Below are 17415 nucleotides of genomic sequence, written 5' to 3'. Positions count from 1 at the left end.
GAGGAAACTTTACAGAAGAACTCTTTATGACTGAGAAATAATGTGCAGAGATAACTTTTTGTCTGTTCCAGGAATCCAGACCAACACCCCAACTTGATAGCACTTTCTTTTACATTTTATGAGAGAGATACTCGAGTTGAGGTATCAGTCTGTCTCTGTTTTTTCCCACGTAGATTCTGTTGAGTTTTCCTACACTTACAAGTGTATATCTGACACAAAGACAGGACAAGTGCTGGTCACTTCTGAGACTACCCCAAAGAGAAGCACTTTTCATTGTTTTGGAGAAACAGTGCTACCATTTGAAGTGATCTCAGTGTGTTATTTTCTGATACTGTATGTAGTGAAATGTGAAGAGGGTCCCAGATGAAAATGTCACTGAAACTACCCCAACAAATAGCACTTGCCAAATATTCAACACAGGTCAGTGCCATTGTTAGAGTAATGAATGTGACTCAGTTCTGTTGCAGGTCCTTTGTGTCATCATCGCTTTCCCTCAGATCAGCTGTCTACTACATACCCAAAGATGTGGCACAGGGGTCCAAGTCCATTTTCTCTACCTGCCCTCCAGGTACCAACCCATGTGGACCATCCTTGCAGCTCTGGAACAGTGGAGAGATGTTTCTTCTGCACAGTATTTAAACATACTGGGTGGCCATGTCACATCCAGGTAATTCACAACTCCTCCCTCAAACACACCCTAATCACAAAAATTGATCAGCATGCAAATTTTTCTTTGGCAAAGGAAAGATTCACACCTTTTTCAGAGTAAATGCTGGAGATTAAGACAATGCTGGGATCATTTGCAGATCATTCCCCTTAGTGACCCAAATTGTTTTCTGTCTGAATGTTGGTGAAATTGGCTGACATTTGCCCATGGAATTCTATCTCAGCTGGGTTCCACCTGGTGGTGGAATGAGAGCATAGGCAACACACAAAATCACACATGCAGAGGAAGTCCCTGTGGGTACCAACTCACCACCTCTGGCCAATGCCACTGTAAGGGCACTGATTGTGACAAAGACCTGATGAAATTTCTTTATGCCATCATCATTTTTGCTTATGTCATGTGCAAAAAGGCCTCTATGCTCAGCAGTGTCACAAAGGAAACCTGGTTACCAGCATCCAACTATGGTTTCATCTCTATCAAGCTACCCCAAAGAAAAGCACTTATGTACATACCTTTCAAATCAATGCTTCTGTTTGAGGAAACTTTACAGAAGAACTCTTTATGACTGAGAAATAATGTGCAGAGATAACTTTTTGTCTGTTCCAGGAATCCAGACCAACACCCCAACTTGATAGCACTTTCTTTTACATTTTATTAGAGAGATACTCGAGTTGAGGTATCAGTCTGTCTCTGTTTTTTCCCACGTAGATTCTGTTGAGTTTTCCTACACTTACAAGTGTATATCTGACACAAAGACAGGACAAGTGCTGGTCACTTCTGAGACTACCCCAAAGAGAAGCACTTTTCATTGTTTTGGAGAAACAGTGCTACCATTTGAAGTGATCTCAGTGTGTTATTTTCTGATACTGTATGTAGTGAAATGTGAAGAGGGTCCCAGATGAAAATGTCACTGAAACTACCCCAACAAATAGCACTTGCCAAATATTCAACACAGGTCAGTGCCATTGTTAGAGTAATGAATGTGACTCAGTTCTGTTGCAGGTCCTTTATGTCATCATCGCTTTCCCTCAGATCAGCTGTCTACTACATACCCAAAGATGTGGCACAGGGGTCCAGGTCCATTTTCTCTACCTGCCCTCCAGGTACCAACCCATGTGGACCATCCTTGCAGCTCTGGAACAGTGGAGAGATGTTTCTTCTGCACAGTATTTAAACATACTGGGTGGCCATGTCACATCCAGGTAATTCACAACTCCTCCCTCAAACACACCCTAATCACAAAAATTGATCAGCATGCAAATTTTTCTTTGGCAAAGGAAAGATTCACACCTTTTTCAGAGTAAATGCTGGAGATATTAAGACAATGCTGGGATCATTTGCAGATCATTCCCCTTAGTGACCCAAGTTGTTTTCTGTCTGAATGTTGGTGAAATTGGCTGAAATTTGCCCATGGAATTCTATCTCAGCTGGGTTCCACCTGGTGGTGGAATGAGAGCATAGGCAACACACAAAATCACACATGCAGAGGAAGTCCCTGTAGGTACCAACTCATCACCTCTGGCCAATGCCACTGTAATGGCACGGATTGTGACAAAGACCTGATGAAATTTCTTTATGCCATCATCATTTTTGCTTATGTCATGTGTAAAAAGGCCTCTATGCTCAGCAGTGTCACAAAGGAAACCTGGTTACCAGCATCCAACTGTGGTTTCATCTCTATCAAGCTACCCCAAAGAGAAGCACTTATGTACATACATTTCAAATCAATGTTTCTGTTTGAGGAAACTTTACAGAAGAACTCTTTATGACTGAGAAATAATGTGCAGAGATAACTTTCTGTCTGTTCCAGGAATCCAGACCAACACCCCAACTTGATAGCACTTTCTTTTACATTTTATGAGAGAGATACTCGAGTTGAGGTATCAGTCTGTCTCTGTTTTTTCCCACGTAGATTCTGTTGAGTTTTCCTACACTTACAAGTGTATATCTGACACAAAGACAGGACAAGTGCTGGTCACTTCTGAGACTACCCCAAAGAGAAGCACTTTTCATTGTTTTGGAGAAACAGTGCTACCATTTGAAGTGATCTCAGTGTGTTATTTTCTGATACTGTATGTAGTGAAATGTGAAGAGGGTCCCAGATGAAAATGTCACTGAAACTACCCCAACAAATAGCACTTGCCAAATATTCAACACAGGTCAGTGCCATTGTTAGAGTAATGAATGTGACTCAGTTCTGTTGCAGGTCCTTTATGTCATCATCGCTTTCCCTCAGATCAGCTGTCTACTACATACCCAAAGATGTGGCACAGGGGTCCAAGTCCATTTTCTCTACCTGCCCTCCAGGTACCAACCCATGTGGACCATCCTTGCAGCTCTGGAACAGTGGAGAGATGTTTCTTCTGCACAGTATTTAAACATACTGGGTGGCCATGTCACATCCAGGTAATTCACAACTCCTCCCTCAAACACACCCTAATCACAAAAATTGATCAGCATGCAAATTTTTCTTTGGCAAAGGAAAGATTCACACCTTTTTCAGAGTAAATGCTGGAGAGATTAAGACAATGCTGGGATCATTTGCAGATCATTCCCCTTAGTGACACAAGTTGTTTTCTGTCTGAATGTTGGTGAAATTGGCTGAAATTTGCCCATGGAATTCTATCTCAGCTGGGTTCCACCTGGTGGTGGAATGAGAGCATAGGCAACACACAAAATCACACATGCAGAGGAAGTCACTGTGGGTACCAACTCATCACCTCTGGCCAATGCCACTGTAAGGGCACTGATTGTGACAAAGACCTGATGAAATTTCTTTATGCCATCATCATTTTTGCTTATGTCATGTGCAAAAAGGCCTCTATGCTCAGCAGTGTCACAAAGGAAACCTGGTTACTAGCATCCAACTGTGGTTTCATCTCTATCAAGCTACCCCAAAGAGAAGCACTTATGTACATACATTTCAAATCAATGCTTCTGTTTGAGGAAACTTTACAGAAGAACTCTTTATGACTGAGAAATAATGTGCAGAGATAACTTTCTGTCTGTCCCAGGAATCCAGACCAACACCCCAACTTGATAGCACTTTCTTTTACATTTTATGAGAGAGATACTCGAGTTGAGGTATCAGTCTGTCTCTGTTTTTTCCCAAGTAGATTCTGTTGAGTTTTCCTACACTTACAAGTGTATATCTGACACAAAGACAGGACAAGTGCTGGTCACTTCTGAGACTACCCCAAAGAGAAGCACTTTTCATTGTTTTGGAGAAACAGTGCTACCATTTGAAGTGATCTCAGTGTGTTATTTTCTGATACTGTATGTAGTGAAATGTGAAGAGGGTCCCAGATGAAAATGTCACACAGGTCACACAGGTCAGTGCCATTGTTAGAGTAATGAATGTGACTCAGTTCTGTTGCAGGTCCTTTGTGTCATCATCGCTTTCCCTCAGATCAGCTGTCTACTACATACCCAAAGATGTGGCACAGGGGTCCAAGTCCATTTTCTCTACCTGCCCTCCAGGTACCAACCCATGTGGACCATCCTTGCAGCTCTGGAACAGTGGAGAGATGTTTCTTCTGCACAGTATTTAAACATACTGGGTGGCCATGTCACATCCAGGTTATTCACAACACCACCCTCAAACACACCCAAATCGGGGGTAGCCATGGTCTACTGGTTAGGGCTTTGGGCTTGTAATCGAAGGGTTGCCGGTTCAATCCCCACCCCAGTAGGAAAAATGTGGCCGGGGGAAGCATTGCTCTCCCATGCCCACATCCACGGCTGAAGTCCCCTTGAGCAAGGCACCTAACCCCTCACTGCTCCCCAAGCGCGGCTGTAGCAAGCAGCTCACTGATCCATTTTCCCTTGGAATTCTATCTCAACTGGGCTCCATCTGGTGGTGGAATGAGAGCTGTAAGAGCCAAAATATAGGAAAAAATATAAAGGAAATATAGGATTATTTTTGCATTTTAGATTGCTTATAGGACAGTTTAATTAAGCTGATTTATAGCTGATTTTCTATTGGCTAGTGTAATTTGCTGTTTTGCGCATGTAAAAAATTGTTCAGACACTGAATGTGCCATGTGCGTGTTTAGAGTTAGACATGTGTGCTTTATGGAAGCAAACAGCTTTTTGACCGTCATCAGTCATCCTTTTTTCCTTGTCATGCTGAACTTACCAGACAGTAATGAAGAATGTTTTATAGAGCAGTAGCAGTCATCATTTCATAATCCTGTACACTGAAAAGAGTAATCTGAAGATTGTCGACTGAATAAACAGCATTAACGGTCAACTGAGTGTCGTGAGTAAGCTATGGAATGAATGAGTTGGATAATGGTGGAAATGATATGGATACGAGTCAGAAAACCTTTAATGTCACACATGCATAGGTGGTACAATTAATAGTTGTAAGGAAATACTAAAATGAAATTTGCCACTACAAGAGCATAGGCAACACACAAAATCACACATGCAGAGGGAGCCCTGGTACCAACTCATCACCACTGGCCAATGCCTTTGTAAGGGTACTGATTGTGACAAAGACCTGATGTAACTTCTTTATGCCATCAGCATTTTTGCTTATGTCATGTGCAAAAGGCCTCTATTAGGTGTCGCCACCAACGTCATAAATTTGACGTCATAAATGCAAATTTTCAAATGTGCGCCATCTTGGGAGTATTGAACATTATTGCTGGTAGCTGTGCTCCATAGGGCAGCATTATATAGATGAAGATAATTTAATAAACTTGCCCAACTATATATTTGTTGGTTATAAAAATTAATAGGCCTACAAAAGACACACAGTTGCTGATTGTTTATGTTACTTATGCTGCTTGTTGCTGACCCCAACTTGATAGCACTTACTTTGACATTTAACAAGAGAGATACTCGAGTTGAGGTATCAGTCTGTCTGATGAAGTTTTCCTGCACTTACAGATATATCTGAAACAAAGACAGAATATGTGCTGGTCACTTCTGAGACTACCCCAAAGAGAAGCACTTTTCATTGTTTTGGAGAAACAGTGATTACAATTGATTACACCAGTAGTATAGTTTGCCAGACATGACCAGAATACTATATTATAGTTTGTTTGCTATCAAGTTTTTATTTTAATTCAATAAAACCATACAAAACAGATAGACACCATCATGTGGCATTCTTTTTGCAAACACATAATATGCCTAAGACATATGAAACGAGTCTTTTGCTACAGTATAATAAAAGGGAAGAAGGAATAATATTATGATGGGCTTTGTGTTACCATTTCTATTCATATAATACAATGTTGTTTGTATGTTTTGTTTTATTTTTTAATTAAAATGTCTTGACATTTCAAGTTGTCATGGGGGCCTCATGGTGACCAGTCGCTTAGTTTGCTTATGCCTTGGGCTGGCTCTGATCACTATAACATTGAACCAGGTAATCATTAAAACATTGAGAAGTGAGATATTTTAAATAGAGTGAATGAACATTCGGGCAGCCAAAACAACGGGACATGCCAAACCCACTGAAGGTCTGACATATTCAGTAACTGAAATATTCTACACATTACACCGCATGATATTTGCTGTCATGACAGACATGTCATGTTGTAATGTTCATTTACATTCCATGTAACCTCTAAACCGTTTCACACATTTTGCATTGAAAGTTATTAAAGTATTTTAAGTAGCCAATTAAATATTTTAAGTAGCCTATATGGTCCCTTGACAGGGATTCCCATCGGAGTGACAGTCTAGGTGTTGCATGTTTGTGTTTTTCTAGTAAGGGAAGGGCCAAATCTGGAGTTGTGATGGTCTGAATGCCTTTTGATCTCCTTAATAATTAAAGATATCCAGTTCCTCTCCCTAGCATCTGTGAAGTGAATGTATACCACTGTAGTTTGTTCATACAACCAGTAGGTGGCACATAATGGCCATAGTCGTAAAACTTACACAGGAAGCAGCAGGCATTGTATAGTATTTCACCGGCATTTTACCAGCCTGCGGATCAGCCATAGTCATACACAACTGGCCTATCTCAGTTAGTCTTGCAGAACATTACATATTGATATGATCTGAAGCCCTTTGACTGTTATTCTCAGACCTAAGAACAGGACCAGTGATGCCACTTCATTCATTCCCATATCAATAGATTGCAAAGACATTGCCTCAGCAAATCATCCCATGGCCTGCATCTACGCCAACACCTGGAGTCAGAATGGATGAAGCGGGAACATAAAATTCAAATTTTCATGAAAACTATTTTGCAATAAAGAATGTGGACTTATAGTCAACTTTTCAGGTGTGATTTGTAGGAAGAATTATGTCTTGTCTGATGCAAGGACTCTGCCAATCTATGGGCGCCTTGTTTAAGCCGCGTGAACCATACTCTGCCTTAAGTGCTGAAAATGATTGACGTTGTTGTTTCAAATAAACATGGTCATGGCTGTTGATAAACATACGACTTGGAGGGGTGTTTCTTTATTCCCTAACTGAATAAACGGATGATTTCGCGCAGTCACGATATGGCTATTTGCAAGGCGGCATAGCGTGTGCTTAAAAGAGGCCTGGATCTGTTCATACGTCTGTAGACTGGGAACCTCAAATGGACCGTAAACGCGGTCATGGCAGAGCCATGCCATCATCTCGTCAAAAAAGAATTACTTAACACCTTGAATTCACACAGCGTTCGCGAAGTACACTTAAGTAAACAAAGGTCGTGTGTGTGAGAGTGCTTGTGTATTTTTGACTTAACATTACACTGCGACTCCCTTACTGTGACTTCCTTTTTCTTTACCACCCCCCCCCCCCGGGCCAGATGTTCGGCAATCCCATGCAAAAGAGGAGAGAAGTACCATGTGTATCAACCTAATATGTGTACGCTACAGCACGGGAACGGACGGGTGCGCGCACGAGTGGTCGGTCATCCCCGCCTCCAATGACGGGAAAGCAGTCGTGGTGATGATGAGAGTGGCAGTGCACTGGCAGAGACCGGTTTAAAAGCAGCCTCTTCGAGTGCATACAGCTCATCCAGTTAACCGTCATGCAATGCTTGCCGAAGTCTGCACTTTTACGAAGTATGTAATTACACAAGAAGTATTGCTTGCTGCGCGTAAGACAACTGAAACTCAACTTTTTTTTCTAAACGTTTTGTTTTTGTACTTCAGGAAAGGCTGTTTTATTTGAATGGAGGTCTCCCAACTATTTATGCCTGGCTTTTTAAGCAAGGACACAATACCTACAACTGTGGTCTCGTGGAGATGAAAATGGACTCTTGCTAATTCTATAAACGCGACTCTCTTTTTTCCCCTTTTTCATAGAACAGTTTGACATAATATCCAAAGATGCAGGTGTTTGTGTTTGCTACAGTTTTACTTTACATCAGGGATTTCGTTGGAGCAGAGCCTAAAACGAAGTGTCCATCGCGGTGCGATGTAAGCACTTGTCCGAGCCCAAGCTGTCCGAGTGGGTACGTCCCAGACCGTTGCAACTGTTGCCTGGTTTGCGCACAGGGCGAAGGGGATCCATGCGGACGCAAAGACGACCTGCCCTGTGGAGATGGTTTGGAGTGCAAGCATCCTGCTGGAAAGCGCCTCTCTAAAGGCGTATGTCAGTGCCGATTCACAAGCAAGGTATGCGGCAGCGATGGGAAGACGTACGGGAACGTGTGCCAGCTCAAGGCGGTGAGTCGTAAGGCTCTGCAACAGGGACTCCCCGGCATTACTCAAGTGCACAAAGGCCCCTGTGAAACAGACCTAGGTAAGCTGTTGGATCTCAGGGGAAATCTTTTCAAACTTTTTATTGCTTTTTGTTTAACCATCAGTGTTTCCCCCTTAAAACAGGTCCCATCATTGAAGTCTAAACAAAAACGTTCTCTTGACTTCAGGAATCAGTTTAACTTTAATGCCTGCTTGTGTCACAAACAAAAATGAACACGAGTGTCATTTGTGTTACTGTTTTCGAAGGTGTGTGTTTGTACAATTCTTAGTACCAATTAGTAAGTCCTTCAATCCCTTTCTGCCACTGAATCTGTCTGTGGATCTGGGCATTCCCCCGGCTCAGCAGGCTGTGGCCGCTGTATCTCGGGCAGACTGTTTTAATGGACAGGCGCCGTCATAAAAAAGCCACAGAACCCAACCGGCCGCTTCCCACAGCTCCCCCCGGAAGCAGACCCCAGGGGCTCGCCACTGACACCACACCACACACAGTTCAAACTCCTGCTGCAAATGAAGCATGAACAAACTTTGTTAGTGTGTGAGAGAGGGGAGGGGGGGGGGGGTGTCTGTATGTCTGTGCCAAGAGTTGATCTATCTTCACATGTGCATGTTTGTGTGGAAGTGTCTATCCATCTTTGTGTGGGCGTTGAATGTGTGTGTGTGTGTGTGTTTGAATACATTTTTCATGTACGTATGTGTGTATATGTATACGTATGATTGTTTGTGCGGCTCTAAAAATGCCCCCCCCCCCCCTTCTCCTCTCGGCCCGTCGCACTCCTGCCATAATGGCCCTCGGTGGACGTTCCAGCAGGCCGCTGACCCAGCCTATCCCTCCGTCTGTGGGTCGGCGTGCAGGCAGGCTGCAGCAGCTGGCCGTGTGTGTGTGTATGTGTGTATGTGTGTGTGGGGGGGACTGCTAACAGAGAAGTACTGTTGTGTGCGGACCAGCCAAAGGGCCCCGCTGAGACCTGACAGGAATTGTGGGGCGGCATGGACAGGAAGTGCCATGATAGCAGCGAGGTGTGCGGCCTTGGATGTGGGAGATGCTGCTCTCTGGCTGTTTTTTTTTCTCTCTCTTTTTGTTCTCCTTCCTCAGTCCATTATTGACCCAAATTCTAGACATGTGCTAAAAAAGACAGGGAAAGTGTGAATGTCTGTCTCAAGTTATGACTTATTACTAAAAATAAGCGTTCCTCTGATTTGAGTTCTGTTTTACTTGTGTATGGGTATCCCATCTGGCGTCTAAAACCACATTCGTTTCTTGAGCCAAAAACCTTAAAGCTCCAACCCTGCTGACTGACTGATGCAGTCCCGAGACATGAAATGGGTTTTTTGCCTTGTACTTATACACATGAACTCTTGCAGGCTCTGCTTAGGTTCCCAAAAAGTTTTACTTCTCAGAAACTGGAAATTGCTGTAAAGTGGGTAACCCTAAATTAGAGGGCTCTTTTAGTATTTATTGTATTATTTTCAGGGTTCTGTGGCCTTTGTGTACTGTAAAACCCTTAATGATTCCACTTAGAAGTTGAAAATGGCTGTGAAGAGAGAAGGGGAAAAAGAACATATAAATCAAATAATCTGTCATCAGTTTTTAAGTAGAACCTAAAGTTGTGGTGGCAGTCTATTAACTTAAAGAATGAAAACAGATCAGAATAGGTTCTCTTTAGTGGAGCCAACAGCCTTGCTTTGATGTCTTGTCATCACTCCCAGTATGTTCAGCCACATATGAACACATGGGCACAGGCCAGAGACCTTCTTGGACAAATCCATACAGTGTGTGAAGTTAGCTCAAGGTCTAACTGTGGTGGAAAGGTGGAAAAGTCCAGCTTTAGAAAGTAAAAGTCCTTGTTAGTTCTACCTGGGCACTTAACACAAGTGATTTCACCTATTAGCTGCTCTACTTGGCTGAAGAGTTGTGCTAATTATAATCAGCTGGTTTATGTGAATGGTTGGCACAGATATCAGAGACTTTCTAATGAAACTCAAAAAATCCTCCATAGAAATGCAAGGAGTTAGTTTGTAACGCCAATATGGCAGTTGTCTACACATATCCCGTGGCAAAAAAGTCGACAAGTGAATACATCGTGCCAATCATGTGTTGTGATTTTGCCGCTGGAGCAAGGTTGGTGTCGTGAAGCCTTTCGCACGTGCATTTCTGCCAAAATATGTGCCCGATAAGTGCCCCAAAAAGCGTTACAATATGGCTGCCGAATGGAGGACTTGCCTGAAAGGATTTGCAGATATGTTGTAGGACTCTCACCTGTTGAAGCTGGACTTCTCCACCTCTGCTTTGGAGATGCACAGCTCTGAGGGACATAATAAAACAGTTGTTTTCATTTGCCTTTTCGTGCAGTGGTAAAATGGATACCACTGCAACAGCTGGTATGGTGCGACCACTGTCATAGACAAAGCAAGACAAGACCGGAGAGTTTTAAAAGTGGGCTGGAAAGTAAAGTGAAGCGAAAATCAGAGAAAGGTTTTTCACTAACCGAGTAAGTGCCCATAATGCAAATAGCCATGTTGAGTTACAGTACAGAGGCTCTTTCATCGCTGTCATTATCTTGTCAGCTGGGAGAGGGGAGAGAGAGGGCCCAGGACTCTCTTTCCATGCCCTGGGCCAGCTTGAGCAGCACGCTGGTTTGGTGGGAGTCCAGCCGTCTCCAGTGGAAACTAGAACACATGGCTGACCAACTTCTGTGGTGCAGTGCGGTGCGTCTAGCTTTTACCCATAGCTCGGTGAAGTCATTTTAGAGGTCACTGGATTCATTCGTTAGATCCAGATGAGGGGGGGGGGGGGGGTTCATTTTTCCTCTCTTTGTAATAACCACTTTGGCGGTGTGGGTTTGGCTGGGGCTGCATGTGCAAGCTCACTTGAGTTGAATTCTAAATGAACATCACCAAGACCACGTGGTTTGCTAACTCATAAAATATCATAAGCTAAACATGACTTATTTAAAGAGTAATGTACTGCTGATTACGACTTTGGGCTATTTGGCTGCTCAAAGTCCCAGACTGAGGTGAGAGACCTCATGTCAAAGTTCTCAGAACATTGGCCTTGAATCATTGGGCTTAAATTCACAATAAAGCTCGTATACCACTCGTACCAGAAATATGAATTCTCATCATTTTTGGGTCACTGGGACATTGCAAGGTTGTAACAGTAAACGAATGACATCCTTTTGCACTCGGGATTTCAAAAGCGTGTGTGTGTGTGTGTGAGATCTGATGAAGTGCCAAGGCGGCCACAGGAAACGGTCGTCAGCTGAGGAAAATACGCCCAGCACTGTGCTGAAAATACTCATGGCCGAAATAGCTGCATGCTCAGTCTCAAAGACTAACTACTACCCAAGATTGCCTTTAGTAATTATGGTGGTTAAATATCATTACTGTAATGGAATGGTAATAGCTTTACTTTATGTAAAGTAATGGTTCTTCTTGTTGTTGTGGTGGATACAGTTCCAACCACCCATACAACCCTGCCTAACAGATGCAAGGAAATGGAAATTTCCACATTTTCAGCCATTTGTCTGACAGCTTGGCATCAATTGTCATTGCATATAGTATTCATGTATCATGATCATCATGTATTATTATGATAAAGCAAAACTGGACATAATGTTGCCATGCTGCACATGCATAATGCACAAGTAACATGCATCTTTGTTTCTGCTAGTATAGGTCCAATACATCCCAACAGTCCGCGATACAAGTTTAACTTCATCGCTGATGTGGTGGAGAAGATCGCTCCGGCTGTGGTTCACATTGAGCTCTTCCTTAGGTAAGCTGGTCTAGTTTTACCCCCTGTCCGTGCAAGTATGGAGAAAGGCTGTCCACTGTGCCTCATTAACTGTTAAGGATGCAGAGTATCAAGGGACTATCCTTTGAACTGCACTCACGTGCACACACACCAACACACACACCTGTGTAAAGCAACTGTCCAACACAGAAATGATGTCTTGCAGCTGCATCAAGCTGTTGTTTAAAAGATCAAATGGTCCTTCTAGAGTTCACTCTGAACGCAAACACAGGACAGGTGTCTCTTGCAAGCACAAAGAGATAAAAGAAAACAATAGTGGAAACTCTGAAACCGCACCCTGATGTTCTGTCCAGGGAATTGCACAGAGACGTTGTTTTAAGATCAAGATGTTCAAAGAAACATTTCCTCACTATTCTCCTTATAAAGTTTTATGACTTCTTGTCCATTGGACTTCTTGTCCATTCATCCTTACGCCCATTATTGGACTTATGAAGGACTTGCCTTGTGCGACTAAGAAAAGCCTGTGGAAAATGTTTAACCATGACCACCCTGTGTCCTTGTTGGGTCCAGCCACCTCAGTTATTTCAGCATGTGGACCATATAAACCCATTGAGTAGATGAGTTGCTGAAGTAGAGGAAAAGAGGGTGGGATTGGAACGTGTCCCAAATCTTGTAAACATCCCACCCATAAACTGCACGAAAAATTCTAACACCCCACTCCTCCACCAACCCCACCCGCCCCCCACCCCATCCCTCATTCTCCTCCTCTGCTCTACCCACCCCATCCCTCCTTCTCCATCCCTCCTTCTCCTCCTCTGCTCTATGCACCCCATCCCTCCTTCACCTCCTCTGCTCTACCCACTCCATCCCTCCTTCTCCATCCCTCCTTCTGCTCCTCTGCTCTATACACCCCATTCCTCCTTCTGCTCCTCTGCTCTACACACCCCATCCCTCCTTCTCCATCCCTCCTTCTGCTCCTCTGCTCTATACACCCCATCCCTCCTTCTCCTCCTCCCCCCAGACATCCTCTGTTTGGCCGCACGGTTCCCCTGTCTAGTGGCTCGGGCTTCGTCATGCTGGAGACGGGCCTGATCGTCACCAACGCTCACGTGGTCTCCAGCACCACGCCCGTGTCTGGCCGCCAGGAGCTCAAGGTCCAGATGCACGATGGCGGGGTCTATGAGGCCACCATCAAAGACATCGACAAGAAGTCCGACATCGCCACCATCAAGATCAACCCCCAGGTGACAGGATGTTTGCGAACATGTGACCTCCTTTTTGGTGTTAGATTGCGTTTACGGTGGAGAGAAACAAAAGTCAGCCACAGACCATAATTGCTGTCTGACTGCGGGTCATTAATCCGCTCAGTTTAGTCGTTGTTTGTAGGGTTTGTCTTGAGATGTAACCATGGTTATTATTTTACTGGACTGACTGGGTGGAGATGGTTTAAATTTGTCCTCTCAGCTCCTGTTCTCATGTGTTTTCACTTACCTCCTCTCTCTCTCTCTCTCTCTCTCTCTCTCTCTGCTTCCTTCCATCTTTGTCCTCTTCTCTATAACTTCTAACTCTTTATCCTCCCATAATTTTTCTGTTAATACTCTCCTTACACACGTTTGCTGACCTCTTTTTGTTTATATGACTTTCTCTCTTCCTCTCTCTCTCCCTCTCTCGCTCCCTCTCTCTCATACAGAAAAAGGTGCCAGTCCTGGCTTTAGGTAAATCTACAGACTTGCGCCCTGGCGAGTTTGTTGTTGCCATCGGCAGCCCCTTCGCCTTGCAGAACACCGTTACCACGGGGATCGTCAGCACAGCACAGAGAGATGGCAAGGAGCTGGGCATCCGTGACTCCGACATGGACTACATCCAAACAGATGCCATCATCAACGTGAGACTGCGGGAGCACTAATGACTAAAGCCTGTTTATGCTAACGTTAATGAGCATTACTCACGTAACCGTGGGCTAAGCAGCTTCTTGCAGGAATGGGAATGTGTTTTGGAATGTTTGGAGGCAGACACAGCGACAGTTTATTTACACAGTTACATGTTTTTCAAGTCAAGCCAATAATATCAACCTCTTACTTGACATTGTAAAAACATCATGATGTGCAATAGGTTATGTTCCAACCAACAAATACACAATGAGAGCGGTCTAGATTGTAATCAAAAGCATGCGTCAGATGTGCATATTTATGACTGAGACATATTTTACCAGTACACTCTATCCATTAGAAATGGGTGTGTACACTAACACTTACACAATGTTTTGGATTCTTTTTTTTTCAGTATGGGAATTCCGGTGGACCTCTGGTAAATTTGGTAAGTAGACGGGACGCAACACATTGATTTGATAAGTTGAACTGAGTTATGAGTCCAGTATGAGAATGTTTATTGACTAAAGGGAATTGTTCTGGAATTTTCCCTCAGGATGGAGAAGTGATTGGGATTAATACCTTGAAAGTTGCTGCCGGTATCTCCTTCGCCATTCCTTCAGATAGGATAACACGCTTCCTCAATGAATCTCATGGAAAACAAAACAAAGGTATTTGTCTATTATGCAAGCTAATACGTGTTCCTCAGTTTCTGACAATATTTACCCCAGCATGTTCAGTTTGGCCTAAGCAATGTTATACAGTCCTCTCCCTTTTTTATATTTAAGTCTGTTGATGTTCTCTTTCTAGAAATCCGAAGCGTGAAGAAGCGTTTCATTGGAATACGCATGCTGACCATCACACCAGCGTACGTTTTGGGACAGCTTTGACATACATTCACACAGTAGCCAACACCAGTGTTCTTCTGTGGAATAAAATGCAAAGGGATATGAACATTTTACGTTCACATTTAACATAAATATTTCTTAAATAAGCTTCGAGGTCCTGAAGAAAAACACTGGCGATGCCTACATTATGGATTGAAAGCTCCAGGAAGCTTACCCAGTGAAATTGCATAGGACTACTACTACTTACTGTCAGTCTTTCTGAAAACATGCCTTTCATTCATGAATAATTGTGAATGCATAAACATCCAGTCATAAATAATAATGTAATAAAGATGATATGTGTTGTTAATATTGGCACTAATCAGAGCTGGCCTGAGGAGGTAAGTTGTAAATTAACATGACTGCTGGGCTGGCTTTCATTTCTGCAGCCTGGTGGAGGAGCTGCAGCAACAGAACCCAGACTTCCCAGAAGTCAGCAGTGGGATCTATGTCCATGAGGTGGTCCCCAACTCCCCTGCTCAGAAGTAGGTGGTCCTCCCACTGAGACGCCACAAGAGTGTCAAGTCAAATCACTGATCTATTACACACTTTTTTGCAGAGGTTGAATTGTAGGGAGAGGGGGATCTTCTGAAATTTGGACTTATCCAGAGGGTTCATGTGTGGGACTTTGTTTTTGTGGGGATGTTCATTATTCCATTAGTTTCATGGAACCCCCCCCCCCCCACACACACACACACACACACACCCACAACATGCTTGTTCCAGAATACAACAGCTTTTAACTGGATTAGTGACAATTGTCTTGGTAGATATATGAACTGACTCATCCAGACATTGAATAATACGTTTTTATTTTCTGTTTCTATAATGAGGTCATATGATGCTAATTGTCATTGCTTATAATTTGAGGGGTCTACTAGAGTAGATTTACATGCTTGGCTGCACCCAAAACACATTATTCTTCTCATACTGCATCTGTGTTTTCCTTTGTCCTTTGTCTAAATGCTGAGTTGGAACTTTGGGTCTGATTTCAGGGGCGGCATCAGAGACGGCGACATCATCGTGAAGCTGAACGGCATGCCCCTCATGACGACCTCTGACCTCAAAGAGGCGTTGACGGAAGAGACGGCCCTGCTGCTGGAGGTGCGCCGTGGAAACGACGACTTGCTCTTCAACATCCAGCCTGACGTCATCATGCACTGAGCGACTGATCAGACACAAAGGAGGAGCTTGCACAACAGTCGCCACCGAACTCAGACTCTGAGGAGAGGGGACGTGGAGTTGTTTTGACAGCAAAGGGGAAGAGGCCATAAGGCCAGACATTTTGGCCAACCTTTAAGACTTATCAATGAACAGCTTGAATGAACAGCAGGCCAGTTAAGTATTCAAGGCGTTATACAGCACATGACAATTTCCTTATTGGATTTTGATTCAAATTTGTGTTCTCTTTTCATGTTATCCGTTACGATGTACTGAAGCTCTTCATTTTTGACGTGCCTACTGCAATGGTCAGCAGGTGTTAAGACACAAAGCAATGTATCAAATACAGTTTACAGTATTGAAATATTTTAACACTGACCTTTTGCTGAGGTAGATAAAGCACTTAGTTTCTCCAAAAGCAGATACATTTTTGCTTAGTAGAAGCTACAGTACAGCCAACATGTCTTTGTTTCATCTAAGAGGACATTTGAACATTAGACTTTTGCCTTCAGCCGCCTCAACAGTCTGTATATCATCAAAACACATGAAATGCAATACTAGCACTTGGCTTCAACTCAAGTGTGACACTAATAACTAATGTGAAAAAAATATGGGAAGGTCAACACAAGAAGGGAGGATGAGACTGAGTGCTGGTTGTTTTTCTTTGATGAGAAAAAATGGGACCAAAGCATTGTATGTTTATTTTTGTTTGATGATCTGAGCTGTTGCTTTGTTTCAAATTCATTAGTGCTTTTGGTATGATCAGCTGGTTTGTGTTTTTTTTTTTAGATTATGAATTTATATGTTGGAGTATCATTATCACTTATGGGTCAACATGTATTTTGAGCTGAAAGTAACTTCAATAATCATGTTCGTGTTCGTTTCATTGTAATTTTTTATTTGAAAAAATTATTCTGTGTTCTCCAATTTTAAATTGGAATGGGAGAGAAAGGAGAATCCACAAGGGCTGGCCTGGATTCTGGTCAGGCTCCTCGCAGAACTGATTTCCTTTTACACTGTGTTTTACTCAGCCACCTGGAGCTATGTACGATTTACAACGAAGGTAAACCCAATTATAGCCGTGTATCCACCGGATTGTGTTTGTATACCGTTTCTGCATAATAAACAAGGTGGTGTTGGTTTTCAACTGCTCCCTGTTCTGCGAAACTATGCCATGTTTGTTTATCCTCGCTGATTTTTTAATTAGGCCAACTGTGGAGTGTATTAACAGGAAAACCAGGCACTCAGTCTGTGAGCAATTTGTTACTTGTTATGAACTGTAGTAGGCCCTAAGGCAGAGAAACAAGGCTGTTCACACACACTACACAAATGCTAATTCAGAGTTATTTGCGGAAGGGTATGCTTTAAATACCGGGGTCAGTTTCAGTGATCGTGCTGTAAATTGGAGCCTGTCTTG

At 43.2% G+C, this 17415-nt stretch overlaps 1 protein-coding gene across 1 annotated transcript; it reads left to right on the top strand.

The window, feature by feature from the left end:
• The first annotated feature begins 7583 nt into the window (after nucleotides 1–7583).
• On the top strand, nucleotides 7584–17168 carry htra3b (HtrA serine peptidase 3b). The gene is made up of 9 exons (XM_076289188.1): nucleotides 7584–8368; nucleotides 12004–12103; nucleotides 13104–13326; nucleotides 13773–13967; nucleotides 14366–14398; nucleotides 14507–14621; nucleotides 14761–14818; nucleotides 15227–15322; nucleotides 15833–17168. Exons 1-9 carry the CDS (start codon nucleotides 7954–7956, stop codon nucleotides 15999–16001), a joined length of 1404 nt encoding a protein of 467 aa, XP_076145303.1. The 5' UTR covers nucleotides 7584–7953; the 3' UTR covers nucleotides 16002–17168.
• The last annotated feature ends 247 nt before the right edge of the window (nucleotides 17169–17415 follow it).

Source organism: Alosa pseudoharengus, unplaced genomic scaffold (genome assembly GCF_046254945.1).
Source record: "Alosa pseudoharengus isolate Yale_2024_CS ecotype anadromous, Long Island Sound unplaced genomic scaffold, YU_APseudo_1.1 YU_APseudo_1.1_scf_17, whole genome shotgun sequence".
NCBI classification, from domain to species: domain Eukaryota; kingdom Metazoa; phylum Chordata; class Actinopteri; order Clupeiformes; family Clupeidae; genus Alosa; species Alosa pseudoharengus.
The sequence above is the reverse complement of the archived record's forward strand: the minus strand, read 5'-3'. Positions and strand labels throughout refer to the sequence as shown.